This window comes from Ascaphus truei, chromosome 4, assembly GCF_040206685.1.
Source record: "Ascaphus truei isolate aAscTru1 chromosome 4, aAscTru1.hap1, whole genome shotgun sequence".
Lineage (NCBI taxonomy): Eukaryota > Metazoa > Chordata > Amphibia > Anura > Ascaphidae > Ascaphus > Ascaphus truei.
This window is the reverse complement of record NC_134486.1, coordinates 249,218,539-249,242,204: the sequence shown is the minus strand read 5'-3', so window position 1 is coordinate 249,242,204 and position 23,666 is coordinate 249,218,539. Positions and strand designations below refer to the sequence as shown.

At 43.7% G+C, this 23,666-nt stretch overlaps 1 protein-coding gene across 5 annotated transcripts in view; it reads right to left on the bottom strand.

The window, feature by feature from the left end:
- TPD52L1 (TPD52 like 1) overlaps positions 1–23,666 on the bottom strand; it is a 95,723-nt gene that overhangs the window by 60,327 nt on the left and 11,730 nt on the right. For 4 of the 5 annotated variants that reach the window (XM_075597237.1, XM_075597238.1, XM_075597239.1 and 1 more), the window contains exon 2: positions 3,145–3,207. The exons of the other annotated variant lie outside the window; for it this stretch is intronic. In XM_075597237.1, coding sequence (XP_075453352.1) covers positions 3,145–3,207 — 63 coding nt within the window. The remainder of the gene's footprint in view (positions 1–3,144; positions 3,208–23,666) is intronic. 5 annotated transcript variants of the gene reach the window in all.

The window sequence follows — 23,666 nt, the reverse complement described above, 5'->3', positions numbered from 1 at the left end:
CATCATCATCATCATCATCATCATCATCATCATCATCATCATCATGTCTCCTCCAGCACCTCTCATCATCATCATCATCAAACTCATATCTCCCCCAGATCCCCTCACTATTAACCTTTACGATACTCCCCATCTATCTCTCATACCCCCATCTCTCCCCCTCACCCACACAATACCCCCCTCCACATCAAACACACAATACCCCCTCCACATCCCCAGCCCATTCCATGTCAGCAGCCCCCCCCCAAGTCAGCATCCCCCCCATGTCTCTCTTCCCACAATATGACACTCTCTCCCCCTCCCCTAAATGACACTCTCTCCCCCTCCTCTCAATATGACTCTCTTCCCCTCCCCTCAATATGACACTCTCTCTCCCTCCCCTCAATTTGACACTCTCTCTCCCTCCCCTCAATATGACACTCTCTCTCCCTCCCCTCAATATGACACTCTCTCCTAATTCCCTCAATATGACACACTCCCCCTCCCCTCAATATGACACTCTCTCCCAATTCCCTCAATATGACACACTCTCCCCCTCCCCTCAATATGACACACTCTCTCCCCCCCTCTCAATATGACACACTCTCCCCCTTCCCTCAATATGGCACACTCTCCCCCTCTCCTCAATATGACACTCTCTCCCTCCCCTCAATATGACACTCTCTCCCTCCCCTCAATATGACACTCTCTCGCCCCTCAATATGACACTCTCTCTCTCCCTCCCCTCAATATGACACTGTCTCTCTCCCTCTCCCTCCCCTAAATGACATTCTCCCCCTCCCCTCAATATGACACACTCTCCCCCTCCCCTCAATATGACACTCTCTCCCCCCCCTGCAACTCACATCACTCTCTCCCCCCCTGCACCTCACATCACTTCCCCCCCTGCACCTCACATGTCAGCAGCCCTCCATACATGTCAGCAGCCCACCCCCCCTCACATGTCAGCAGCCCACCCCCCTCCCTCACATGTCAGCAGCCCACCCCCTACCTCACATGTCAGCAGCCCACCCCCCCTCACATGTCAGCAGCCCACCCCCCTCCCTCACATGTCAGCAGCCCACCCCCTCCCTCACATGTCAGCAGCCCACCCCCCCCGCACGTCAGCAGCCCACCCCCCCTCACATGTCAGCAGCCAAACCCCCCCTCACATGTCAGCAGCCCACCCCCCCTCACATGTCAGCAGCCCACCCCCCCTCACATGTCAGCAGCCCACCCCCCCTCACATGTCAGCAGCCCACCCCCCTCACATGTCAGCAGCCCACCCCCCCTCACATGTCAGCAGCCCACCCCCCCTCACATGTCAGCAGCCCACCCCCCCCCCACCAGCCCATTTTTCACACCCACCCCCCACCATCCCGTTTTTCACAAAGCCCGTTTTTCACAACCACCCCCCAACCAGCCCGTTTTTCACACCCACCCCCCCACCAGCCCGTTTTTCACACCCACCCCCCCACCAACCCGTTTTTCACACCCACCCCCCCACCAGACCGTTTTTCACATCCACCCCCCCACCAGACCGTTTTTCACAACCGTCCCCCCACCAGACCGTTTTTCACACCCACTCACCCCCCCCCCCCCCACCAGACCGTTGCAAAACCCGGGGGTGGGGAGGGAGGGAGGAGGAGGGGGAGGGAGGAGGGACGAGGAGGGGGGAGAGAGGAGGAGGGAGGGGGAGGGAGGGGGAGGGAGGAGGAGGGGGAGGAGGGGGAAACGGGAGGAGGGGGGGGGTTAATCACCGCCATTTTAAAAAAATGAACTTTTTTTTTTTATTATTATTTATTTATTTAATTAAGTGGCGCCCGGCCGGAGTCATAGCGTGCCGCACAGAGAGGCCAGGCGGGCCGCACAGAGAGGCCAGGCGGGCCGCACAGAGAGGCCAGGCGGGCCGCACAGAGAGGCCAGGCGGGCCGCACAGAGAGGCCAGGCGGGCCGCATGTTGTGCAGCCCTGCTATAGCAGGACTCACACACACAAATTCATTCAGTGAACCATTGTATTGCCTCTGACATGTACCAAGAATGGACAATAATTACCCTTGGGAAAGAAGGGAAATAAAGCAGCATAATTCCCACCAAACAGTGGTGAAGTGACCTCATCCTAATGATTAAATATAATTGAGTGTAGAATAAAAGTCCTAATAGTGGTGTTCACCCTTCCTTAGTTAAATCAAATAATGAATATAAAAGAAATAACATTAAAAAAAATTACTTATCTATCACATAGCAAAGTGATAATAATAGAGATATAATACAGTAAAGATTGCAGCAATTATAGTTATAGTAGACCCACTAGAAAGTTTATATGTGAAGGTTAACAAGCAATGTAATGATTAGAGATCCTGAAGGCTACAATGTAACAAAAAATGGTTACAAACGATCAAAAATACTTTAATTTGTGTCAAAACCTGTATCCATGTCAATTTTGTAGAACAGCAGTTTCACTAAAAAAGCCTGTATATGTATATAATGCTCTAATTTGAACGAAAAAACAATAACAGTAGAAAAACATGCAATAAATAGTATGACTTCTAGGTATGGGGAGTATTTATATAAAAGGTATATGGGATTGTATATAGTAAAAGATATCTACAGTAGCAATACTGCTGTATTAACATAGAATTTATAGTAGGAAGAGGGTCTTATTAACATAAAGACCTGTGTGAGGGGTGGATGTAACATAATTCAATGTTTTCTTATAATCAGGTAAATATCCCATTCATATTATAGATTTTGACTGAATATATGAGTTCGGACATATTCAGTAAGCAAATAGACTAAGAAAAAATTATGTTTATGGTAATAGATCTACAGTATAAAATAGAAGGACCACAGTGTATTGAATGGGAATGCATCAAGTAAACAGCTGAGTGCAGAAAGTGTAGAAATAAAAAGGATTTTGTAGTCCAAAGAAAAGGGACTATTTTGTGCCTAACATTTACTAAGGTGTGGTCTAATACTAAACATAAATATAGGTGTCCCTACAAAGGTACCATTCCTTACTATCTATAAAATATGCTGTCACCCAGTGGCGAAGAGCAAGGTATACATAGAGGCATGTACTGTAGTGCAGGGGAGCTCAATCTTTTTTCCCTGCGCCCCCCTGCCATCTGTCCCCCTCTCCTCGCGCCCCCACCCCTGCTTACCTTGCTTCAGACGTCCTGGAGTCATGACGTCACATTGCCATGGCGACGCGTGACCAGGAGCGTCTGAAACAAGGTAAGTAGAAGTTTACAGAGGCCCTGCAGCGCCCCCTGCATTAGTTTAAATGTGTTCGGGAAGCGTGAGGGGGTCCTCTGTAAACCACGTGCCCCCCCGCAGCGAGTTTTGCGCGCCCCCCACTTTGTGCACCGCTGCTGTAATGTATTGATCAGCATATAGCACATAGGATTTAGCATCCCGACGAAGATGCTTTCCCTGCCGTTACCTTAGGCAAGGGTGAGCAAACTTTTTATGCCGAGCCCCCCTTTTCATCCATGAAATTTCTCGGGTCCCCCCCGGCCTGATCAAAATCATATGAAAAAAAAACCTTTATTAAACGGTATACAATGTAAATACAAATATGTCTAAATACTTATTTCAACAGCTCGCGCTTGCAAAATTAGGCTGCGTACACGCTGCCACTGAGAGCGGTGACATCACCAACTCTCCAAGCATGAGCACAGGGTGTCCTGCATAATTTTGCAAGCACGAGCGGGGGTGCATGGATCGGGGCTATTTTTGTGTGTGAGTGTGTGAGTGTGTGTGTGTGTGAGTGTGTGTGTGCGCGCATTGACTGCTGCTGAGCGCGCTTCAAAGTCAATTTTGTTTGTCTCCCCAAGCGCCAAGCTTTGGAGAGCGTACGCCCCCCAGTTTGTGCCCCGCTGCATTCAATCACAACACACACACAATCAAAACAAAGATACAGCACACACACACAATCACAACACACTACTATCACAACACACACTCAATCACAACCAACACACACAATCACAACACACACACAAACAATCAATCACAACTAACACTTACAACACACACACTCAATCACAACACCCACACACAATCACAACCAACACAGACAACACACACTCAAACACACACAATCACAATCAACACAGACACAACACACAATCAAAACACACACACAATTACAACCAACACAGACAAAACACACTCAATCACAACACAGACACAACACACAATCATAAGTCACACACTTTCACCTGGGGGAGGAAGTACTACTGTACTGCATGCTCCTGTCCCCCATGCTGCTGAAAACTGGGCCGGGTAACACAGGAGGAGGAGGGGATGTCTGTGCGCTGGGAAGGAAAGCCCCCCCGCCCCCCGCAGCTAGCCACAGCCCAGAGATGCAGCAGCGCGGAGCTTTTGGCCGCCCGTGCACAGCTCTGCCCGCCCCCAGGTTTTGCCATACGCTGCCTGCGCCCCCTAAATAATCTTGCAACCCCCCAAGGGGGCGCGCCCCCCAGTTTGCGCACCGCTGCCTTAGAGCATGTTAGGGTAAATATGTAATGCATTTCAAAATAGAAGCTCCTGGTTTGGATACACTACAGATGCAGCCTTATGGTTAGTTGCGCTGCCACCACTAAATTCGCTGCGGCACCGTGTTTTCTTCATCTGTGCTCGCGGAGTCACAGTAAGGAGACTTCATGGCCTATCGGTATTAACACAGCGGGGTTCCTGCATCTGAATGGGACTCACGCTGTGTGAATCCTATCAGGCTGCACCTCTCTGTAAGAGACACGCAGTAAGAGTGAGACTGAATCAGTCACTACCTGCGCGCCTCTAACAAGCGATCACACGGGTTTTATTTTATTTTGATAACACAGTATTGAAGCAGGGGGTCTCCGGAGCTGAACCAAATTAATTTCAGACCTGGGAACACTCTGCTTCCCGAGTTACAGGCCCCGGGTATGGGGTGCTTGTATCCCCGCCATGTTTAAATTCTTCGGCGTCACGGCCCACGCGACCGGGACCTTCAAATAATGCAGGGAGATAATGGCACCCCATAATGGGGCCTGTAACTCGGGAAGCAGGGGGTCCCCGAGGCTGAAAGGAATGCAGTTCAGCTCCGGAGACCCCATGCTTCAATAATACTGTGTTATCAAAATAAAATAAAAGCAGCTTCATTACCTTAGCAGCTAGCAACTAATGCAATGAAGGGGTTAAGCCAGAGTACCTGGTTTATTGGGGGTACAGGGGGTGGGTGAAGGGGGTAGTTGCCCCAGGTTAGGTTGTTAGGCCTACTGGGAAGGTTACAGGGGGGGTTAACCCCTTCCTTACCTTAGCATTAGTAACCACTATGGTAATGAAAGGGTTACTCCCTCCTACTACCCACCCTAGTGTCCTAACCACCCACCCTGGGGCATCTATCTCCTTCACCCACCCCCTCTACCCCCAATAAACATTACAGTACAAACACCAATACACCCATTGATTGCCAGTGTGGTTACCTATGCCCTCAATGGGAGCAAAGATAACCCCAATGGAAATGTATAGGCACCCTACTACCCACCCCCTCTAGCCCCACCCCCCCCCCCTCCAACACATACAGTACAGTAATTTGCAAAATCCCTATTATCCAGATTTGGATAATAGCGCATTTGCCCATTAAAAAATAAACCATAAACAAAACATTACCCAGCCAGCATATAGTAAATTCAAGTTGTACTTATCCCTGCCAGGATAAAGGCCATCCTCGTCCTTCTCATCTTCAGTGGGCACCAACAGTAAAATAAAAAACTAACTACTGGCCTGTAACCCCTTAATCACCCTAGCGGTTATTATCAACTATGGTAATTAAGGGGTTAACCCTCCCTCCCGCTACCCACCCGGGAGGCCTAACCACCCTCATTAGGGCAACTAACACACCCCCTCTACCCATTGTCACAATATGGGCATGGATTGCCACAATGGCAATGAACGGGCAAGCTACAAATAAAAAAACAAGCATTGAATAAGATACATTACATTTCAATTAAAAAAAAAAAACATTTGCCATAACAGGGCTGTAACTCGGGAAGCAGGGGGTTCCCAGGACTGAAATGAATGCCGTTCAGCACCAGAGACCCCTTGCCTCAATGCTGTGCTATTAAAATAAAAGCCGCACGATCGCCTGATAGAGGTGTGCAGGTAGAGTGACTGATTCAGTCTCACTCTTACTGAGCGTCTCTGACAGGCAGGTGCAGCCCGGTAGGATTCACACAGCGCGAGTCCCATTCAGACGGAGGGACCCCGCTGTGTTAATCCCATGGGCCATTACCGACTGTTATGCGGTGCGCCACGGACTGTCAAGGCATTGCACACGGTTGACCAGCATATTCTCGCAGCCGCGTGACTGACCATAGCGCTACATCTGCATATGCTAAGATATATTAGCATACGATAGCACTCAGCTTTCCTATGAAGGTGCTTCACTCTACTAGGGTAGAGGGCTGTCCTGTAGAATCCATGCAAAGAGCCTTATATTAGAAAGCTCAATATATATCTTAGGCAACTCACAATAGATAAAGGCATATTAGTAGAGCTTTCCTTTAAAGAAGGGGCCACGTTTTACCAATGACTATAGGCATGATTATAAAAAGCAGTTCACATGATTATCTTCGTCTATACAATCAGGGAACAATATCCCTAGTGTAAACAACCAGGAAGCCTCTCTACGTAATACATTTGTAATCTTTTCACCTCTGACTTTTACATGTTCCAAGATCTAAACGCATAGTTGTGCTACATTGTTAGACTATTGGCAGTAAAAAGTAGTGTCTCAGTGAGTAAAGGCACTGAGTCAGATAACAAGGACACAGGGTTTGAATCAGGGGAACCTTGGTCTTCATCTCCGTGTGCCTCTGGCATAAAAAATATAGATTGTAAGCTCATCTGGCCAGGGAGTGTGTCTGTAAAAATCCTATGTACAATGCTGCTTACCGCGTACTATATTGTAATTGTGAAGCACTTTGAGTCCCATTGGGAGAAAAGTGATAAATCAAATTAAAGTTATTATTATAAAATGACTTACTATTGATGAGTCCTCATTGTTATTATGAATATTTGATTTGTGCTAGTATAGGTGTTCTTTATGGTTCTGGAGGATTGTCCAACATATATTTTTCCACATTGACATTTGAGAGCGTAAACAAAAAGTTTTTTGTTTTTTTTACATCTGTAATTGGTTTACCGTCTCCTTTGATAATGCTACTACAGTGTCCATGGTGTAAACATGGGAAACTTCCTATCTTTGGTGTCAATACAGCTGTCTAGGTGGTGTTGAGATATCAGCTGTCACTATGATGATATTTTTACACCACTTGTAAGAAAACAGTGGTTCATTTTTTAATAATTCTCCAAATGTAGGGTCTTTGTCTAAAATATTTCAGTATAATGTGTAGAGTTTTTTCTATAGTCACTACAGTAGATAGTAACTATGGAGATTCTATTGCTTGGTTAGGAGAAAGTAAACTCTTGGTATTTTAGAGACTGGTAGATAAATTCAATGTGCTACAGTAAGCTGGCTCTATGGTAAACCATTATTGGTAGCTTGGGGTTGCCTTTTTTTTTGCTGCCATTAAATTGTTCCTATGAGTAAAGGTATGTTTGTGGTTTGTTGTGTTTTTATACCAAGGCACCATCCCATTAAATTTCGGATCACCTACAAAGTTCTCCTCCTTAGCTTCAAGGCTCTCCCCTGATCTGCTCCTTCCTACAATATGGGCTTTGATCTCTCGCTATACCCCTGCTCATCTCTTGTGCTCTACCAATAATTGTCTCTTTTATACCCCTTTCACCTCTACTGCTCTCTCTCGCCTAAAATATTTTTTCTTCATTACACCTTACCTGTGGAACACCCTCATACACAGTATATGCCAAGCAGCTTCCCTCCCCACCCTTAATACAAACCTTAAAACTCACCTCTTAAATGAAGCAATTCAATAGCCTGGACTCATTGTTACTGTCCCACACCCACTGTCGCTCCTACAGTACCAACTATTGTGGCCAAGCACTGCCATCTACTGCACATATTCCCTCACCTGCTGTCTCTGTAAGTCTCACAACAAAGAACTTAGATTGTAAGATCTCTAGGGCAGGGATTTCCTTTCCTATTGTCTGATTTTTTTTTTGTTGCACTTATTATATTGTAATTCCCCGTACTGTATTTTTGTAAAATCATAGGTTAGTGTAAATGTAATTGTGGGATGTTTATCTTCTGTGCCCTTACAAATGAAGATCATATCTGTATATCTGCGCCAGTCTTTTATGAGGAGTATGCATGGTTGGACATGTACAAAAAAGGCTTTTTTTCAATGTGGTACATGTAGAGTATATAGCATAATATATGATCATTAGGATGACGTCACTTCAATACTGTGTAGCGAGAACTAATAGTCTGTTTGTTTTACTTTCACAAAGGTGTTGATTGTCTGGTCTTGGTACATGTCTCTGCCTAACCTGAGGAAGGTGGTTAGCCGACGAAACGTGCCTTTGCATGTGTTGGTATATACAATGAATGGTTCACTGAACCCATGAATTTAGATGTGTGCGAATGCTGCCATCACTTTTCTTTACACAATAGAGTCTAGAATAAATTTGTCTGTGGATCTTTAAACTCAGCTTGTCTGCTGTCAAAATTGACCTATTAAAAAGTAATTGGCCAGGAAAACTTCCAGCACACCACTTGGTTTGCACCAGAGATGCTCAGAAGAGATCCACCATTTAGAATATAATAAAGGTCTCAGGGAAGCAAGAACACATACAGTACTGCATAACATACACCTACAGTATGCAGGAAATCCCGCTGGAGGGTCTCACCTTTAAGAGTGTCTCTATACAGTATAGGCCTGGGTCTGGTCCCAGACAGCAGGCCGCGCACACAGCATGCGTCCGCCACAGATGTGCTCACTAATGTGCTAAGGGGAGCGTTCCTGTCTTGGAGCCTTCCCTACCGCACACAAGGTAATAGTGATGGGGGGTCTAGCTGGGACCTAAGGGAGTATCTGGCCTAGTCCAGCGGAGCACTTCTCCCTGGACCTTACCTAATGGCTGTGCTCCCCCCATGTGGTCTTGCAGCCTCTAGTGCTGCTGGGACTAGCAGAGCCTTTGGTAATGGCCGCTGCACTAGTTAGGTACTGCGCATGCGCGACCCGTCTTCTGCACATGTGCAGACACTCAAGATGGCGACACCCTACAGATAGAACCGCTGCGGAGCTCCGGCGACTCGCTCGCCACGCTATCGCCTGCAGCCTACCAGAGGGAGTACCTGAGTCCTATCTAGGCCCGCCTGCAGCGCTGGTGGCACCCGGCAGCCCCCCTCCCCTTCATGCACCCTGGACCGGGAGGTAAGAGGACCAGATGGGAACCTGGCTACATACGTATAAATCTGATATTTAAAATGGAGTATGATTAAGGGATGTTTTGGTAATCTAATGGTTTAATGCACTACTGCTAATACTGGTAGAAATACTGTAAAAACATTGCTTACTAGCACATCTTACTGTATGTGCCCCAAACTGCTAAATGTTTAAGGCCTGACATTTGAATGTACTTGGAGGATAGAAGTTTTGATCTGTATGCAAATATCTTAGTGGGTTGCTTTCATGCTATGAAGAAAGGGAAGAGAGATGGGAGTCACAAACATCCCATAACGTGTATAACTGGAGCTCAATAATAGTCGTTAACTTTCATTGACTTGAATGGCAGCTATCGGCATTCAAACGCTGATACCCATTATCAGAGCTTTGTGAATCCCCCTCCAGATAGATGAGTGCTGAGTGTCCAACGGGGCTAGGGAGTTTAATAATACTTGCGTAAATAAAAGGCTATATGAATCTATACGTTTTCAACGCGTCTCTCTGCACAGGGAAAACAGGAGTAACAGAGCAGGGACAGAAGCACGTTACCTCCTGCAACATTGCTGGTAATTGAAGATAGATGCTGTTCCTGTAGCTTCGAGAACAAAAACAGTAACAATAAATGGGATGAGACAGCGATTCCAGACTACAGTGACTCAAATACCACTTAAAAGAGAAAAATTCCACTTTGTAAAATTGCAATGCTACTGTTGTCAACATGTAGTCACTCTGACTGCCAATCTATGAGTCAACATATAAAAAACAAAAAGAAGTGTATTTATGTCTTGCATCATTTTCTGCTTGCAACGGCATCAAATGTAAGAAATACTTACTTGTTGGCTAATTAAGTTTTTTGCCACCTCAGACCAGACACATTTTTATACTGCTAGTAAAAGATGAAACAACCACAGACTTTTGTGCTGAATTTGGTACACCCCCTTAAAATATAGACCTCTCCCCTAACTCTTCTTACTAACCAATCACATGCTCATGTACTGGGGGGGACAATTGGAGCAAAGTTCGTCGATACATTGATGCTAAGAGACTCAGGACTTAAATTGTGCTCTTTACATTAATTTTACTCTACGATATCTTCAAATATCACCCCATATTACAGTATGTACTTTCTAGCGCTGACGTCATCAGAAATTGAGGTTCCAGTCTTCACTCACTTGAATATAGGTTGAAATAAATTCCTGGGCTTCATGTTCCATTTTCACAGAGCAATAAATAAACATATGTTCTTATAACCAGCAAACTGAGTAGACATGATCTATAATTTACAAGCAATTTTCATTTTTACACAATGACTTTTCAATAGAGACTTACTATAAAAACTGAAGTTCCCCCTACTTTGACATAATTAGAGTTACATTTTATGTTAGCCGAGTGCCACTCTTCTGGAGGGTCTTTTATTGCTGCTTTAAGGTTGGGTTAGTACTCTCAAGAATTGCTAAGTGGGCGATGTAGAAATATATGTACATTATTTATAGTAGACTATCATTTGATGATGCCCAACGGTGCCTCTGACTTTAGATATAATTAGCTTTTTTACCAAAAGCACTTTCCTGAGGCAAACAGAGGTTTAATTGATCATATAAATACCTATACACCCTATATCTTTCTTGCATTCTTTTTATGTGCTACTTCCCCCTGGCAATCCTGCCTCTCACAATCCTATTGAATTAAATTGAATTAGCCGTGTTAGTGCCGTTGTGATACTGCAGAGTAAACGAGTACTTCAGTATTAGGTTGATACGTTTTTTTAATTTGGACTAACAATAGATATTATAAGACAAGCTTTCGAGAGTTCTCTCTTCTTCACGTCTGCAATGCTGATTTACAGAGATTCCAGGAGTTTAAGACAGATGTAAAAAAACAAGATAATCTATGGCAGATGAGGTAGAGCGGGAATAGTAATTAAATAGACATGGCAATAAATGTATGAAAGGGACAGTGAGAAATGTGGCTGTGAGATGTGGTGTCCCACTGGAGTGCAGTATCTTCCTTCTACATGGTGTGTTATTGTGTCTGTGTAGGTTCATTCTGGTTTGATGGTTGTGTCTGGTTTCACCAATGTAGCATCCTAGGTCACATTTGCTGCATTGAATCAAATACTGTATACCAAATTACTGGATGTGCAGCAGTATGATCCTTTAACATTTAATGTTCTATGTTTGTGACTGGCTGTGGGATCTTGTCATACTGTAAATGTTTGCAAAGTTTACAGCGTGTGATGTCCTTGAGTTAATCTAATGTCTGTCTGAGGTTTGGTGGTTGCAGGAATGCAAGGATAGGGAAGATCCTCTGTCAGCATGGGTTGCAGATCTTTGATTATTTTTTGCATTCCCTCAAGAGCAGGGTTGTATGTGGCCATGAGTGGTACATGTGCGATTGTTTCTTTCTTTTTGTATTGGAGCAGGTGTTCTGGTGCAGCTTTCAGTACACATGCAATTGTTTTGGTAATAGACTTTGGCCTGTATCCCTTCTGTCTGATTCAGTCAGGCTTGTGAGGTGTCTGTTTCTGTCTTTAGTGTCAGAGGATATGCAGTGATATCTTAAAACCTGGCTATGTATGATGGCTTGTTTTGTACAGTATGAGTGGGATGGAAGCTGGAGTTATGAAGTTAACTACATCTGTCTATGGGTTTCATGTATACAGATCTGTGTAGTTTTCAATTCTTCAGTGTTAATATTGCATTCAGAAAGTTCCTAGGTTTGCCGAATAATCTATTTGGAGCTTAATTGATGGATGAAATGAATTGAAGAACTCGTGAAATTGTTTTAGATTGTCTTCACCCGCTATCCATATAATAAAAAGATCATCAATGTATCTGTAATATTTGTAAGCTTTATAGAGGTGTGTGGTTAGGAATCTCTGTTCAAGATTTGCCATTAAAAGATTGACACATTGCGGTGCCATCTTGCTGCCCATTGCAGTCCCTATTAGTTGTAGGCACATTTCCTTGTTGAAGCTGAAGTAGTTGTGCGAGTATGTATTCTATCAGTTTGGTAATTACTTCAACACTGTATATCTGATCCAGGGGAGATATTGCAAAAAATTTCAAGCATGCCTAAATGCTATCCTTGTGGGGGATGTTGCTGTACAGGAATTCTACATCCATGGTAGCTAGTAATGTGTTGGATGGTAGCAGGGTGTAAAAAAACCCGGACGCCTAATTATCCAGGCAGCTAAAAATCTAAACACACACATTATATATATATATATATTTTTTTTTTCTCTCTCTTTCTACATGTAGATTTAACTATATATCCCTGCACCCCCTCCCACATACACACACTTTGCTTTCAAATTCTGGATTCCAAAAATTCAGGCTGGCTCCTAAGTTTTTATATTTTTGTCCACCCATGCATGGATGGTTGTTGTTTGATGTTGTTTAGTTTATTGAGGAAATATGTGGTATCTTGTATGAAGCTGTTGGTGTTTGTAACTAATTGTTTGAGATTTGAGGATATTCTCCACTAGGCCTGATATTTGTTCAGTGAGTGTATAATTGGTCTGCCAAGGTTTCCTTGTTTGTGGCTTTGGGGAGGAATGTACATGATATTAACTCCTAGGTTGTTAGGTATTAGTTGCTCCAATTCCGGTTATGGGTGATTAGGGAAACTGAACTAAGAATCTTGCTCTGGCTATTATACGTTTTACTGTAAATTGGTTCAACTATTTTCAAATAGTCACTAAAAGACAAGGACATTTTCAAATGGTTAAGAATGAACTAATCATGCTGTACTTGTACTTAAAGCAATGAAACAAATCTTTGCCACTGTGTTTCTATATAAAACAATGTCTTTAAATGTTCCAGTGTGACATGGACTGCTTTAGAAATTAAATAATGTGGACTTGTTATCTACTGTTCCCATCACTTATCATTAAGAGCAAGCACTGCCAGAGTTATCCCAGCAATTAGCATAACAACTTATTTGTGATAACTCCTGCTAGCTGTAAAAGATTTAAAAAGGAAGGAACATGTTTCTCTACGTTTAATGTTTTCCTGAAAGATTAATTAGCATTTTGCCATTTACAGTTACTGCACCGACACACTTTATCCGAGCAAATACCCGGTATGTACCTGGCAGATACCTGGAATGCGCCGCTCCTCACCTCTGACAAGCCCCGTTGCATTTGCCTTCCCAGCCTGGGTTCATGCCTGGCTGATGGGCGGCTGATCTGTTAAATGATAATGATTAGGATTTAATAGGCTGCAATGCTTCGCGTGTCTACCAGATGGCATAAATTCATGAATTGTAATGCAGTATATATATATATACTGTGCAGTATTGCAGCCAGCTGGAATAAAATGCTTCAATCCCGGCCTGAAAATAACTCAATGCACTCGGGCAGAAAACAGTCACAAACCTCAATACACCCGGGTATACCCGAATTCGTGGGACTAGCCGAGCTCGAATAAAGTGTGTCGCCAGTGTATACTACATATTTGGATTGCTTTTTTCCATCTACTTTGTTACCATTGCATATAAACTATTTTAGGTACTAATACAACCCCATTGCTATTGTACTTGTATAATTTCCTCTGTAACATTGCAAAGATACGCCCTTTCCTCTGTCGCTCTACTGCTAAAACTCTAACAACATGCCCTTATTCTCTCCTGTACTGATTATTGTAACCTTCTACTGTCCGGCATTCCTGCCTCTCACCTGTCTCCTGTATAATCTATCATAAATGCTGCTGCTTTAATCACTTTACTCTCTCAAATATGTCTCAGGGTTTCTCCTGCTGAAATTCCTCTCCTGGCTTCCAATTAAATCCTCCTGTATTACTCACAAAATTCACCTCTTCACTTTTAAGGCTATACAATTCTCTGTCCCTCCTTATAGCTCAGCCCTAATTTCTCACTATACACCATTCCGACTCAGGAATGCCTTCTGTCCACTCCTTTTGTATCTCCTGCCTCAAACCTCTCACTCATTGCCCCACACCTCTGCAATGCCCTTCCCTCAATATCCTACTAGCACCCTCTCTCGCCACCTTTAAAGTCCATCCTAAAACATACCTTTTTAACAAAGCATATGGGTGGCTCTGTGGCTGAAACTATACACTGCACACATCAACCTTGTTCCCTTGCAGAGGCACTTACCATAACACTCTCCTACTGTCTCTGTGCGTTCTTCCTACTTACCACTTACATTGTAAGCTCTTCGGGGTAGAGACTCCCTTTTCCTATGATTACTTTTATGTCTCAAGTGCTTATTCACACGATGTGTTATGTTATTATGTCACGTGTATTACTGCTGTGAAGTGCTATGTATATGGATGGTGCTATATAAAGATATACATATTGTGATACCATCACTGTCTTCTAGGTGCTGGAACAGTGCAGTAGGGGACCTTTTCAGCTCTCAGAGAGTTAATCCTCCTTAGAAATAGCTAGTTCAGCTGATGCCTAATTAGGAAGGCTGAACTCCTGATTGCTCATGGAGTTTTTAATAGTCAGGAAGTGACTACAGAGAGTTGCCACGTACGAGAGACACATGCTGAGAGATACAGAGTGAGAGATTGCTGTCCCAGAGAGGGGGGCAGAGAAGTGCTCCGCAGCTAAAGAAGGAAGGCTGGCACAGCCCTTGACAGTGGACCTACAGAGGAGTTTCTCTGAGCTCATGTGGGGCCGAGTTCCCCTAGGAAGGATAGGAGGAGAGACTGTGCTGAAGCGGCGATGTCTGCTCCAATGGACTAATAGATAAGGAAAACCCTTTATTATTATGTGCTGAGACTGTATACATTGTTGCATATCAAAGAAAAACAACAGGGGCGCAGATCTCAATCAGGACATAAAAATAAATGAAACAGAAAATAGTGCAACACTGTAAAGTAGAAATATGTACCAACAGGATAACCTCTAAGTATTGAGCTCACGTGTTCCACGTGGTAAACGGGCAACAAGGTGGTGTATAGTAACTGACTCTGAAATTCTCCAGGTGAGTAATCCACATTGTCATATACAAACACTCGATGAGTCCATAGGAAAGAAGAAGGGAGGGAGACCCCACATGTAGAAGGAAAAAGCAAAAATAGTATAATATTGCTTTTAATTGATAAAAACACAAAGTATTGCACTTACACAAGTGACTTTAAAAAGGACATTCAGACCCCCCAGGGTCACAACACAGGAACTGTCAGGCGTCACACCCGGTGTCAGCTTCAGATAGTGCTCCACGGCCGTAAAGCAGTCAAATGGGCTGAACAGTGATGTCCACCAGCTGTGCATGAATATCCCCAAAGTCCTGGTGCAGCACAGACTCCGCCCTACGCGTTTCAACTTGTCAGTCTTCCTCAGGGGCTAATCTGTTGTGGTATAGTCTCTCCCTTCTTTAAATAGCGTCTCCGCCATCCGAATCCAATTCGCGTCATCAGTGACGTCACGATGTGGGCCTTCATCCGGCGCGTCATTGCGTCTTGACGTGCGTGACATCATGACGCAAAAGGGTCTGTGTATAGCCCAAGCTGTTTTATCACTGGTAGCAATATTAAATACTGATGTTATTGCTATAGGGATCCGACAAGGTTCTAATCTTACGAAGATATACAGTATCACTGTTAAAGACATATTACCACATAGGGCTATTAGTATACAAGATATATATGGGCTCCTAACAATATGTTAGTTTAACCCTATAAACAACTATACATAAATATAGCAATAATATACAATACAATTTATTAAATATAAACTACAATATATATATATATATAAAATAGACATAATTAAATAATCTATACATTTCAAAATTGAGTATCTGGAATACAAAGAGAAATGTATTAAACATTTAAAAATCACATGAATCATATAACCTATTCCGATAAAATAAGAGTAGAAAAAAATCCACTGCCATTGATTTTAATATTAAAAAGTGAGAAAAACCACTCATCTTTTTAAAATATTTAAATAATAATTACCGTAAAGGTTACCATCTTATGAATATTAAAAATCAATATAGATAGATTTTAAAAAGAGCATTGAATCTGGAATACCAATATACTGACAACAGGAAAGGGCACAAAAAAACCAGTGTCTATATATGGATATATGGCAATCAAACTAAAAACACGTTCATGTCAAAGTCTATATTCAGACCCCTTGGTTGTAAAGTCTTAAGACAATATATCCAAAAGGACTCTCGTGTCGACAGGGCAATAGTCCTATTCCCACCCCTCCAATGGGCTGTTCTATGCCCATATACTTAAGACCATGGGGGTCAGAACGATGAAATGTTTTAAAATGAAGGGATACATTATGGGTATCCAAACCTATACTGATATTGCGTATGTGTTCTAAGATTCTGACCTTAAGTGGGCGAATAGTTTGACCCACATATTGATACCCACAGCGACATGTGAGAACATCTACTATATATTTGTGAAAGCACTGTATGTTTGTCTGCATGGCCTGTGTCCCTAGGGGAAATCTCATCGGTCCCTTGGGCCGCCCGCCCCCGCACACCTCTCATTGGCCTGAGGCGGAGTGACACACACACACACACACCACCCCCCCTCGCTCTCTGCGGCTCTCCCCTCACATAGACCGCCCCCCCAACTGACCATCCCCGAGAGCGCTCCCCACGGCTCTCACCACCCATAGGCCACTCCCTCACCCGGCGCTCTCCCTCACCCGCTCACCCCCCGCTCACCCCCCCGCTCCCCCCCCCCACACACACACGCTCAGCACGCTCTCTGCGGTTCTCCCCTCACACAGGCCGCTCCCCGTCCCCGAGGGCGCTCCTCTGGCTGTCTCCGCCTCTCCCCGTGAGAGGCACAGCACCTCCTCACCGGAGCGTGTCAGTCTCGCCGCGGAGGAGCCCGAGGTGGAGGAGGAGGGCGGCCGTGACCCGGAGGAAGAGGAGCGCAGCCGTGTACAAGGTGAGTACACGCAGGGGAATGGGTTATTTACCGCATCCCTCACTCCCCCTGCCCTTTGCCCCCCCCTACCCTCCCTACCCCCCCTACCCTCCCTTCCCTTTCCCATTGCCCACTGCCCTACCTCCCACTGCCGTTTGCCCCCTGCCCTCCCCCTGCCATTTGCCCACTGCCCTTTGCCCCCTGCCCTTTGCCACCTGCCCTTTGCCCCCTGCCCTTTGCCCCCTGCCCTCCCTCCCCCAGCCCTTTGCCCCCTGCCCCCCAGCCCTTTGCCCCCTGCCCTTTGCCCCCTGCCCCACCTACCCACCTGCCCTTTGCCCCCTGCCCTCCCTCCCCCTGCCCTTTGCCCCCTGCCCTCCCTCCCCCTGGCCTTTGCCCCCTGCCCTCCCTCCCCCAGCCCTTTGCCCCCTGCCCCCCCTACCCACATGCCCTTTGCCCCCTGCCCTTTGCCCTCCCTCCCCCTGCCCTCCCCTCCCCCCTCCCCTTTGCCCCCTGCCCTCCCCTCCCTCCCCTGCCCTTTGCCCCCCCCGCCCCTCCCTGCCCTTTGCCCCCCAGCCCCTCCCTGCCCTTTGCCCCCCCGCCCCTCCCTGCCCTTTGCCCCCCCGCCCCTCCCTGCCCTTTGCCCCCCCCGCCCCTCCCTGCCCTTTGCCCCCCCCACCCCTCCCTGCCATTTGCCCCCCCTGCCCCTCCCTGCCATTTGCCCCCCCGCCCCTCCCTGCCGTTTTCCCCCCCCCGCCCCTCCCTGCCGTTTGCCCCCCTGCCCTTTGCCCTCCCCACCCTTCTACGCCCCTTGCCCTCCCCCCCCGCCCTTCCACTCCATGCTCCCTGCCCTTCCACGCCCGGGCAACGCCGGGTATATCAGCTAGTATACTATATTTTGGCTTTTGCAATTAATGAAACTCCTTATTTTTGATGTTTCCTTAGTGGCGTGTGAGATAAATGAATTAGTTTTTTCTACCCCAAATTTGCAGGCTTTATATTTATCACATTTATAGAACCCATTTGGTTTATTGGGTAGCCAAGTAATATTGCTAATGGCTGCTTCATTTTTGAGTGCACTTGGTGCCAGATTATCTTTCAGGTTCCTCGCTTTAGTAAAAACTACTTGAGGAACTTCTGGCAGATAATCTTTCAAAATTGTATCCTGTTTTAGAACATGCCAATGTTTACATACAATTTTTTGTATTTTATGGGATTCCCTATTATACTGTGTTACTGTATGAAGGGGATGAAGTTGGCTCTCATCTCCCTTTTCTTAAGTATCCCTAACAAGCTGCTACGATCCAACTGTGTTACCCTATTCTTGGTTTCTTTGACCAAGGCTGGATCGTTTTTTTATCTCCAAAAACCTATTTTCCAACACCTTGACTTGTTCATGGTAATTATTAATGTTAGAACAGTTACGCCTAATACGCCTGAACTGGCCATAAGGGATATTCTTGAGCTTGTTCTCATGATGACAGCTAGTATTAAGAATAAAACTGTTGCAATCAGTACTTTTGAAATAGGTCTTAGTGTGTATTGTGTTGGATTTTATATAAATCACGAAGTCTAAAAAGGGAATAGATGTAGTACTATGTGTCCCTGTAAAAACCAGATTGAGATCATTAATATTGAGATAAGATAACAATTCCAACAGGAGCGTCTCAGGAACGTTCCAAATGACAATAATATCGTCTATGTAGCACCGCCACACGTTGCATATGCCAGGGAATGTTTTAAGCTGGGAACCAGTATAGTTGGCCAGCTGTGGTTAGAAAGGGCGGAAGCCAAGTTGAGTTTTATTCCCTAACGGGAATAGGTATTTTATTTTATGATTTGTTTGACTTAAAGGGACAGTGGGCCTGTTATCATATTATTTAAACCCTGTAAATAAACCCCATATAAGAAATACAGTGTTTCCTTCCTTAAATTGGGACTTAAAGACACTGCAACATTGCATCACAATATATACATAATTTATTTGATTTCTGAAGTAATAATGCAGACTCGGTTGCCTTTCTCTTTTACATGCAATATTTTTAACGTCTGAATTATTACCATCATTGTGTTGACCAGAGCTGTACTGAACTATTATTTTTTTTAGCTCTAGCTCCTTTCTCTTTGCCACAGTTGTTCCCATATTAGCCTTTTTGTATCTGCCAGTGTTTCTGGTCCCTTTTGGGCCAATAGGAAGCATGACATCCCCACTTCCTTTTTGATGAAAAAGGTAAATATATTGGGAACTGGGGGAATCTTGAAGCTAGCAAAAGTGCAGTTCAGCATCTAGTTCCCACATTGGTGACGTACGCGGCGTCATTTGACGCTGGGATTCCAAAGGAGCAGGATGGAGGCAAAGAGGAGATGGCAGACACAGGCAAGTGCATAAGGGCGGCAAATTTTGAAATTCACCGCTGCTCAAGTTCCCTTTGTGTGTGTAATTGAGCAAAGTCCCATCAGATTTTTAGATGGGACTTTCCCCTGCTGCAACATGTATCATTGTATTTTTTTTATCTGTGAAGTCACAACCAAGGTGAGTGTACAAGGAAAAGGAAGAGTAATTTATCTCAAAATAAATAAAGGATTTGCCTTTTATCCTTTCTGAGCCACTAAGTACCGACTCTAGCACACAAACTCCACACTTATTCCTCAGGCATCCCTAACTGCTCTATAGTCAATACAGAATAAAATGGACAGGAAGAGAATTGGCAAAGGAGCCCGACATGGAGTTAATAGAAAGCAGTCAAAGAAATGGATAGAGCCATGCTTGTGACCTGCTTTGTAACAGAAGATATGTCATATCAAAATGATTTAAAAAAACGAAAAAAGTGGACTGAACAGTTATGGATTGTACAGCCTTCATTTCAACTGTGACCTATGAGTCAATACTCTTTATAAGCGAATATTTGATTGAACCTCTACATGTCTAATTTTTTTTTTCCTTAGCTGAACAACCTCTCCTGCCAGCATATATTCTGTAAATTGTGTGCTGCTAGCGGGGAAAAAAAAAAGAAGAACGGTATTATACTCTATAGATTAATTTTCTGGATGCCCTGCAACAAATCCCCAAATTCTAAAGTGCTACCTCCTACATATACGCTCTCCAACTGCTTTGCTATTTTTCATTTCACGAATTCCAATGAATATAGAGCAGCTGGAAACCTGTAATAAAACGTGGCTGCTAAAGCTAACAAGGTGTATATAACTATGTCTTACTTACTTTTCATAATTTATTAGCAAGTAATTTAAGAGGTAAATGTGCAGGATGGATTATTAGCATATTAAAACAAAAGCTTGTGAAGGACAAAGGTGGCTTTTTTGATGCTGGAGATTATATTAGAAAAGGCACCCGTAAGGACTTAATTTTCTTTGACATATAAAAATTTGTAATTCTGTTGCCAAATATTGCTTGAACCAAGATCAGTGGTGCTATTGAGGAGCACACGTAGATCAGATATACTGTATGTACATACTATTAGGCTAGTTCCAGGAGGTTCAAATTATAGAGGCAGCAAAAGAAACAAAAGTGCATGCGCCACCATTGTTTTCAATAGAGCCCTGGTATTTCTTGCAATAAATATCATGGTAGTGTTAACGCATCACAATGCGTTAACAGGTGCAATAATGTCTGCTATACATGTATATCCAATTTGTCCACTATTGAATTACCAGTATTTTGGCTGTTTTCCTATGTTTACAGGCTACTTCCATACTTTTTAAAAAGTAGCATCTATAATGTATGTGACTGTAGGTTCTAAAAACATCTCTTCCTTGATAGAGAAGAGTATACTTTCATTTGTGTGTGTCTATTTATTTCTGCAAGGTCCGGGGCTTCACCAAACTGCTCCCAGCACATTTCTACCATGACATCCTGCAGCCTAACTTTTTTGTGTGCTACCAAATGAATGGCTGACGTTACAAGTACAAAACAAGTCCACAGTTGAGTTCTGCTCTTATTTTTGGAGGTTGTGTGAAAGTAGTTCCTCTGCTGCTGACTTACAGTATGTTGAATAACAAGTTTCAGGACTCTGGCTGCTACTGGTCCGCTTTATTGGTTACAACACCTAAGGCTACAGTACCTAGCTTTCATTTAACAGCAAGTAAATTGCATGGCAACAATGTTCACAAAAATGTAGGTTTTGAAGTAAAACAAAAAACAACTCTCCTGTAATGTCTGTGTTGCAACAAAGTTTTTCCCATTGCACCTATATATATATATATATATATATATATATATATATATATATATATATATATATAAAGCAGAAAATAGCCGTGTTAGTCCAGTTGCGATAGTGCAGAATAAAGGAGTTCTTCAGTATTAGGTGATACCTTTTTTTATTGGACTAACAATTTATGTTATAGGACAAGCTTTCGAGAGTTCTCCTCTCTTCTTCAGGTCAAGCAATACTGATATACACAGGAATCTATGGCTAAAACAGTGTAGAGAAAAAAAAAAAAAACAGGTATGTACTGTAGATAAGGTAGGGTGTTAAAAGTGTTTGAAGCCAGGGAGGGTGACAAGGAAAGGTGTGGAGGGGGAGGGATGCTGTGGGGGAACGGGGGTTCTCCTGAGCTCGTGCTTCAAACGGTATCGTATGGTTTATTATTGCTTTTATGGGACAAGCACCCAATTTTTTCTACTTGCAAGTGGAGTGCCGGCTGCTACTGTGGATTCCACACACATACACACACACACATATATATATATATATATATATATATATATATATATATATATATATATATATATATTTTACATCTCAATTTTTATTGGGATTTTTTTCAGAATGATGGGGTTCAGAAATAAGGAGGGGGCGGGGACAAAGAATAAATTAAACATGGATATATAACCACATGGAAAGTAAGCCCTCTGCTCCCTTGGATAGGAAAGAGACGGCGAATAAACAAGAGCAGAAAAATTGCTTCACGTAAATACATAATAATAATTGTGCTTTAAATCCTAGAGGGAAAGACCACAAAAAGATGACTTGCTCACCTAACAGGGATTTGATCAATTTTTTCAGATTTGGACTCACAACTAACTCTATGGTGGCTTTTCATTCTATTGACCTCAATGAGAGTTTCTGTGTGATAGTACCCTGATCGGCACTGTGGCGGATTAATGAACGACCCACTATCGCATGCTGTTGTTGTTCAGAGGCTAGAAAGCAAAAGGAAACACATATATACGAACACATTATTGACACCTGACAATAATTGCACCTGTTCAATCCCAGTGACCATTGCTCATGTCCTCAAACATCCCCACAAACACTGTGTGGAACAAGTGTCAGCATAATCACTGTTGATTAAAGAAGTTGATTAGTTGTGACCTTGCATATTCGTTATGTATATGTTATGTGATCTTGCATCTTTTGGTTACCCAACCTAGAAATTGGGGAGGGGGGGGAGAGGGGTGTTTGCAATTTCTTTTTTTTTCTTCAAAGAAACAGCCAATTTCACCACATTTGCAAACTTTTCCGAACATTCCTGCTATGCACAATTGAATGATCTTCCTGAGAGGCGAGTGACAAAATGTTTTCCTCCCAAACAAGAACTGTTGCTTCAAGAAGCCGTCAAGCAGGATCAGCTTGCTTGCACTCACTCTGACATTTCTGACCATGTGATATTGGCTTTAGGGGGTTATGCATTAAAATGTGATACAGCCAATCACATTTTAATGATGCAATAGTGCCCTGATCAGCACTATTGCACTTCAATGAATAACTCCCTTACACTTCAAATCCAGTTCTCACGTGGATTCCCTAAAAGATTGTGTGAGTGATAAGGTCATGGAAAAGCTTCATTCTAATAGGAATTTCCTTATCAGTGCTTAGCCTGAGGAGAGGCGTAATGTTGGCATTCTTGCACACACTGTATGTTTGGGTTATTATAGCTAAGTATTAATGTGAATCCTTCTGTCTCCACAGCACACATTTTCTGCAGATATGTCTCTCAACCTCTGATTAGTTGGCCACTTAACTTTAGTAAATAACCCCCACGGTATGCTGCATAGCTAAACGTTCAGACGTTCTAAACCACGCGAATATTAGGTTGACCTAAACGGAAAAGTACATCCAAAGACTAAAGTCACCTGTCTGTAAAACTAGGGCAAAATATGTGCCCAAATTGAGTCAAGGAAAAAAAAGTCTTATTTCAATGAGATTCCATATCTTTGATAAATATGATGCTATTTTGCACCATGTTTGCCTCTAATTTTGCAGCCTTGAAGCTTGACTAAATACCTAGTAATTCCCATGTCTGCACTCTGAGTAATTAAACTGAAGATTGCCTTCTGAACCAAACCGCCACTTTAATCTCTTTTAATGACTGCAGATAAACGAATTGATAGCGTTATTATAAAAAGGAACGCCTTTTCAAATTGGTTATTTTCTATTTTACACAGACGTAACCACGTTTGCAGCACATTACAGCACAAGCATGCAATGC